Consider the following 7,464-nt stretch of genomic DNA (forward strand, 5'->3'; position numbering starts at 1 on the left):
CCGCCCGCCTCCTTTGCCTCCCTCTCGCCGCTCCCTCCCTCCTTTCCCTTCTTTTCGGGCTATTTGAACCGTCGCGCTTCCGCCATCTTCTTCAGCCGCCCGCCCAGTTCGCCAGAGAGAGAGAGAGAGAGAGGGAAAGCGAGGCGGTGGCAGGAAGAGACTAAAGAAAAGGACCGGGAAGGTAACGCTGGCGGAAGAGAGGCGGGAAGCGAAGGGGAAGGCTGGGGCTTAGCGGCCCCGAGGGAAGGGGAGAAGGAAGGCCGAAGCTTCCAGGCGGCGGTTGGGCCCTCAACCGCGGCTCTTTTCTTCCCGCGCGCCGCGGCAGCGACCGTTGCGGGGGAGGGAGAGGGCCGTTAGGCGGGAGGGAGCAGCGGCCGGAGGAGTGCCGAGGAAAGTTGGCGCCAAAGACGGGGGAGCTTGGAGGGAGAAGCCGCAGGAGCCGAGCGGGGCGGGTCCGGAGAAGGAGACGCCGTTGAGGAAGTTGGGGGAGCGGGGGGGAAGAAGCACCAAACCCCGTACATCGAAGGGTATGTATTGTAGACACGGGAGACATAACCCGGTTTGGCGCCGCTTTAAATAGCTTGACTCAAGGCTGTGGAATTCTGGGAGTTGGAGTTTGTTGTGGGGCCCCGAGCGGAGCCACAGCGGGGCTAAAGCAGGTTAGATGCCGCCTTAGTCGACGCCAAAGGTCCCAAACACACTGCGGAAAGGATCCGCCTCGAGGCGGTTTGAACTGCCTTGTCTCAGGGGATGCTGGGAATTGTAGTCCCGCGAGCCTCCTCTGTCAGCGAGCGAGCTTGGGGGAATGCCATTCCCAGCATCCCCCAAAGCAGTGCCAGCAGCCTCCAACTGGAGGCGCTGGGGGGGGTGTTTGGGGGGCCCTGTGATGATGGCTAGTCCAAGCCGTGGCGAGGTGGATCTTGGCTTCGGGGGCTTTGGGAGCGAAGAAGAAAGCCTCCAATGGCCAAAGGAGGCGTTTCTGGCGCTCTCCCGCCCGGCCCTCAGTTTTGCTGAGCCATTCTTCGATCTTTTTTTTTGGGGGGGGGGGGGTTTGAGGGAGAGTTCGAAGGCGGGAGGGAAGAAGGGAGTCACCAGGCGCCGCCATTGACCCGGATCCAGAAGGAGCCACGCGCCTTTGGCTGGGGCCAGGCCCACGAGGAGGGCTTTTAATCCTCGCCTCACTCACGCCTCCCTCTCTTTCTCTCTCTCTCTCTCCCTCCTCCTCCTCAGACGCAGCATGGCCGCCCCGCAAGGAGAACCCCAAGTGCAGTTTAAGGTAAGGGCCTCTGCTGCATAGGGATGAGTCCGCCCTTGAGGCCTCTTCTGTGTGAGGAAACCTCTTCTCTTTTGGGAAGTCGAAGGAGAGGATCTTTTCCAATGTGAAAGCAAAGGCTTTCATGGCCACCATCCATTTTTTTGTGGGGTTTTCTAGCTATGTGGCCATATTCTGGAAGAGTTTCTTCCTGATATTTCGCCAGCATCTGTGGCTATGGCACCTCCTCTGAAGATGCCAGCCACAGATGCTGGCAAAACAGGAGCAAAGTGAAGTCAAAGGCTTTCACAGCCAGCATCCATAGTTCTTTGTGGAGTTTTGGGACTCTGTGACCATATTCTAGAAGAGTTTATTCCTGATGTCTCACCAGTATCTGTGGCTGGCATCCTCTGTGGCAGATTTCTCTGAAAATGCCAGCCACATCAGGAATAAACCCCTTTAGAACATGCCCACTTGATGATGATGATGATGATATTTATTTTTATGCCACTTCTCTTTACAAGATTAAAACATACATTCCCATCTCACAATCCCAACCCCTCACCCCTCTAAAATAGCCCAAAAAACAGACAAAAGACTATCAGCAACAAACTCTTCTGGAACATGGCCATATAACCCCAAAAGCCCACAAAAAACCATTTTTTCTTTTTTAAAGCAAGCAACCCAGCTATTTTCTCCTCTCCAATGGTACCGAAGGAGGTTGTAGCCCATCATTTCCTTTATTAAGCTGGAAATATACAGGAATGGCAAACGGATGACAAAAAATGTACTGTTGCACTCTTAGCTGAATTTGGCAAGAAGCACCTCTTTCTGCTCGCCTTTAAATTCCTTGCAATTTTGGGTTGGAAGAAAAGTGTCCCAAGTTAGATTGTGTTTAACATCTAACTGCCACATCAGTGCCTCTGGCATTGCCATCTTGGGACTTTTTGCCTGCTTTGTTCGCACAGAGTAAGACACACTTTCTGGCTCTCTAACTGGATTTTTTGGGATTACACATTTGAATTATTGGGGTCCTTTACTGTAATGAAACAGTTGCTTTCAATTATATGTTTATTCATCTACATTATATATCCTACTTGTCCTTCACTGAGCTGAATGAATGACAATGAATGAACACATGGCAGTCCTCTTTCCCCACTTCCTCCTCACAACAACCCTGGCAGGTAGGTCACATTGATTTTGACTGGACCTTGGCTGCCTAGTGAATGAAATAGTTCACATGTTCAACTGCCTTAACTATCAGACTGGCTCTCTCTTGGGTTACAGTCCAAACATTGTATTGCTATGCTCACGGTAAGCTGTATTGAGGTTTTATTGATACACAAAGGGTAAACTTATGAACCTTCCTTATCAACACAAGGACATTAGTGTGAAGGTCCAGTTTCAATTGAAGAGCACTTAAAGAATAGTTTGTTAACCCCCATAGACTGGAATATGAAGAAAACTAAAAGAAGAGGAAAGGTAAGAGTGAATAGTGTAGTCTCAGGTGTATGAGGACTTTGGCTTCCCTTTTGGGCAGATTTTCCAAGACAACATGATCAGTTTTATTCAGCAGATCCTGAATTGTTGTTGATCACGGCAGTTTTACATCTTGTAGAAAAAGTTCTGCTCTTGCTGCACACTTGCAAAAATTAGTTTCTGTTCATTTACTTGTTAAAATACAAGTGGTGTAGAGTATGTTACATAAACTGGAACAACTTTTGCAAAAGAAAGTGTTTCAGGTGAAATGCCATATATTCCACACTACATCTCAGGCAGCGCATACAATGGGAAACTTATCAACTTGTTAGTCTCGCCCCCCCCCCTTTTTTTTTTTTTTTAAGGAGCAGGCAGAATGCAGATTTTCAGCATGGTTGAACTGGATTTAGTTTAGGCAGTTGTCTGTCACTTATTCTGACATCTGTAGCTACTGGCTCATAGTTTGTGGCTTCTTTCTTCAACTGCAGTGCCTTAGGCTGACATTACTGTGAGGTCAGTAATGGTCACCCAGTGACTTCTGAATTTAGGTAGTGATTTGAACCTGGGTTTCCCTGACACTGTAGCGACTGTCTTGCACTGACCAGAGAATGCGCCTATTGATCTATGAGATTGATGCGGATAGAAAACAACCTTAGGATAGGATGTAGCTCAATTTATTTTCCTTTTTTTACTTTTTATTTTATACATACATATTTTTTAAAAAAATACACATTAAAAAATTAAAATTAAAACCAAACAACCCGAGAACAGTCTATGAACAGATCACAAGGTTCAAACAAACTTATTTTTCCTCTAACACAGTTCCCCAGAAGACAAAAAGGGAGCCATTTTTCTTTAAATGATATCTCACTTCCATTGGGGGCTTTCATTCTATCAGAAAGTTTTTCCATTTAAAGTATCCCTATGCTACCAATTCTCCAGGTTTAATTAGCCAGTTTTCCACTTCTGAGCAATCTCCACTCTTGTAACAGCAGTAAGGAATAATATCAAATATATTTAAGGTTTTTGTGGTGATCAGTAAAAGTAGACAAAATAACTAAAGCAGGGCACATATAAATTTTTTGATTAGTTATCTGAGATTATGCAAAGAACTTGTTCCCAAAAGTTAAAAATGCAAGTACAATAAAACCACATATGGAGGTACGTTCCTCTATCTGAACAACCCCTCCAACAAAAAAGGAGAGAAATGTTTACGAATATGAGCCAAGCGAATGGGGGGTCATGTACCGCCAATGTATCAGTTTTAACACAATATCCATTTCTAAAATTGCTTTTCAACAGCTTGTTTTGGTTGGTGATGGTGGTACCGGTAAAACAACATTTGTTAAGCGCCACTTGACTGGTGAATTTGAGAAGAAATATGTAGGTATGTTCGTTTTCAGTATTTATTATATTTAAAGAATTATATGGGAATGGTATGTAAAGTAAGGAATTGGTGTTTGGCTCTTTTAAAAAAACACTTTCTAGAAGCTGTAAATCTAAATATTCCCTTATATTCCCATATATTGTTTTCTACTTTAAAAGTTTTTAGATCTTAGGGACATCTGATCTCCAGTAGGGGTTTTATACCCTGCTAGTAAGAGAAGGAATGTGAACAGAGAGGAGACCAGACTATACAAGGAAAACATTTGGGTTTGCAGAAATCAGCCTCTAAGTGGTACATAGCAAAGGCCTCTTAATCTTTTATAAACAACAGAAACGGCTGATGAATATTAGTCTTTTTTAAATAAATGAAAATAGAATAGGTGTTTTGTGTTGCTTGCATGTATTATCATACCTGCTGGTATTCCAGCAGAGTTTTTGATGCAGTGCACCAACCAAGGTTTTATGTCATTTTAGCTACTCTGGGTGTTGAAGTCCATCCTCTGGTGTTCCACACTAACAGAGGTCCAATTAAATTTAATGTATGGGACACAGCTGGGCAAGAAAAGTTTGGAGGTCTGAGAGATGGCTATTACATTCAAGGTAAGTTGTTTGAAGAGCTGCTTTGGCTAATTGAAAAAAGTGGTTATAAGGTGCTGTTCTATGGTCTGAGATGTCTATATTTTAATTATTCCAAAGGTCGGTTGTCAGCCTTTGGTTATTTCAGGGTCATCTGCAAAGATGTACAAAGATGTGCATCAATATGTTAGGCTTGTGCACATACTGGATTTTGCAAGTTTGCAGTTACAGCATGCTGGATATAAATTTAGATTGATGGAGCAAATGCAAATATTTTGAAATTTAAAGTTGTGGGTTCTTTTATAATCAAAACTAGTAATGTTTACAGCATTATTGAAAGATCCACCTTGGTGAATCTGGTTCTATAAACAGTTTAATTACATCAGAAGTTGAATTTAACAATAGTGCACTATGAGTTAATAATACCGAAATGTTTAATTTTCAGCTCAGTGTGCCATCATAATGTTTGATGTAACATCCAGAGTTACGTACAAGAACGTACCCAACTGGCATAGAGATCTGGTCCGGGTGTGTGAGAACATCCCCATAGTTTTGTGTGGCAACAAAGTGGATATCAAGGACAGGAAAGTCAAGGCAAAATCGATTGTTTTTCACCGGAAGAAGAATCTGCAGGTGAAGAATGGGATTTTTTGTGTGTGTGTGTCAGAATATTTTTTAGTGTGAAGATAGTTATCACCCATTTAGGAAGAAGCAAATGTTCTTCCCATAATTCTACTTTCTAGTCTCAGAAGTATCAAATTTATTCCATGTATTACTTAACTCTTTAACATAATATACTATACTGTGGATATTGAAGTCTGCAATGTGGGCAGCATTCAAAAATTGATTGTAAAGTAAATTTGCTAATACTTTCCAAGGTAACGTTTCTAGTTTTTGCAGTTTCCTTCCAAATTTTATCCATAATAAAAGAGAATGCATTTTTCTGGTGGAACCATGAAAAAAAATTATGTGGTACAAGCTTTAGTGGACTAGAGTGAACTCTCAGATATATGGTCTCAGTTGGAACACATAAGAACTGACGAAATGATGTGTGTGTACTGTGGAGTAGATTATATATGATGTGGATTCTTGAAAATGTGCCTTCAAATCTCCTCTTGTCCTATGGTGATCCCATGAATTTCAAAAGATTTTTTTAGGCAGGGAATACTCGGGGTGATTTTGCCAATCCTTTCTGTGAATTATATCTTGCAACACCTGAGGTTCATTTGTCAGTCTCCCTTCTAAGTACTAACCAGGGTTGGCCCTGCTTAGCTTGCAGATGCAGATACCTTAGTTGGGGAACTCAAGGCAGCAAGTAAAGCTATACACTGGTCCCCCGGGTTACGAAATACCCAGGTTACGAAATTTTCGGGATACGAATAAATCCCATAGGGATTTATTGTTTCGGCTTACGAAGGTTTTTTCGGGTTACGAAAAAACCCCTGCGCTGTTTCAAATGGAGCCGCGGCACAGCCGCGGCTTTTTCCCCATTAGCGCCTATGGGCTATTCGGCTTACGAAGTATCCCGGGTTACGAAAGCGGCGGCGGAACAAATTAATTTCGTAACCCGGGGTACCAGTGTATGCAATTATCAAAATTTAGTTCTAAGGATAGCACTTAATATATCTGGAGTGGCCTGTAGTTAAGAAAATTTTATTCCACAATAAAATGCTAATTTTAAAAAGGTGTTGACTGATAGATTCTTTTGTGTTTTCTCTCCCCTCCCTGCAATTTTTCTGTAGTATTATGATATTTCAGCCAAGAGTAACTACAACTTTGAGAAGCCTTTTCTGTGGCTGGCAAGAAAGCTAATCGGCGATCCCAACTTGGAATTTGTTGCCATGCCTGCTCTTGCACCACCAGAAGTTGTTATGGATCCAGCACTGGCAGCACAATATGAGCAAGATTTACAGGTAAATAGCTCATAAAATATCTGGCCTATCTAGCTGGTAGTTGCTATGGTTCCTTCAGTGTTACTAAAACTTTTCCCTTTTCTAGATTGCTCAGACCACTGCACTGCCTGATGAAGATGATGACCTGTGAGAGAGTAAAGCTGGAGCCCAGCGTCAGAAGTCTAGTTTTATAGGCAACTGTCCTGTCATGTCAGTGGTGCAGCGTGTTTGCCACTTTATTATTCTAGCTGAGCAGAACATGTGCTTTAATCTTTGGGATGCTGAAAAGAGAGAATGGGCTTTGGAGTGAATGTGGCAGTTAAAAATAAATCCTTCATTTTGGACCTGCATATTTAGCTGTTTTGGACTGCAATTTATTTCCCATTTGAGTTACAAATCTGACCGCTGCAGTCACATCACAGTGTTCAGTGGTAAATTTTGTTTGTTACTGTCATTCCCATTCCTTTTTGTTTAGATCATAATAAAGTTGTATTTCAAATATCCAAGCAAGTGGCTTTTCATAATTTAAGATTAGTTATCTGGATTCTACATAGCCTGCAAATCTACAAATTGGGATTTTTATATTATTTTTTTAAAAAGCACCCTCTTAATCCTAAATAAGACAAGAGCTGTGACTGCCTAGTAGAGCTAAATTCACATCAGAATAGTTGCTGTACTTGCATGTAAGCTGGTTGTCTTAACGTTGAAGTTATTTTCTCTGTATAAAGTAAAATTAACAGTCTTATATGTAATTCTCACTTAGGCCTTACTTTAGCAAACTGCTGTGACAGTTTAAGTGACCTATAGTTAGTAGAATCTTATGATTTCACTTGTGGGCCTATAATGTTTTTTCTGGTAGAGTTAATACCATCTTTTGGG

General features: G+C 42.4%; 1 protein-coding gene across 1 annotated transcript; it reads left to right on the plus strand.

Moving 5' to 3' along the window:
• Positions 1 to 7,091, plus strand: RAN (RAN, member RAS oncogene family). Its single transcript, XM_042441984.1, has 7 exons — positions 1 to 181; positions 1,231 to 1,276; positions 4,034 to 4,118; positions 4,592 to 4,717; positions 5,139 to 5,326; positions 6,436 to 6,606; positions 6,692 to 7,091. Exons 2-7 carry the CDS (start codon positions 1,238 to 1,240, stop codon positions 6,734 to 6,736), a joined length of 654 nt encoding a protein of 217 aa, XP_042297918.1. The 5' UTR covers positions 1 to 181; positions 1,231 to 1,237; the 3' UTR covers positions 6,737 to 7,091.
• Positions 7,092 to 7,464: the final 373 nt, after the last annotated feature.

This window comes from Sceloporus undulatus, chromosome 10 (assembly GCF_019175285.1).
Source record: "Sceloporus undulatus isolate JIND9_A2432 ecotype Alabama chromosome 10, SceUnd_v1.1, whole genome shotgun sequence".
Classification (NCBI taxonomy): domain Eukaryota; kingdom Metazoa; phylum Chordata; class Lepidosauria; order Squamata; family Phrynosomatidae; genus Sceloporus; species Sceloporus undulatus.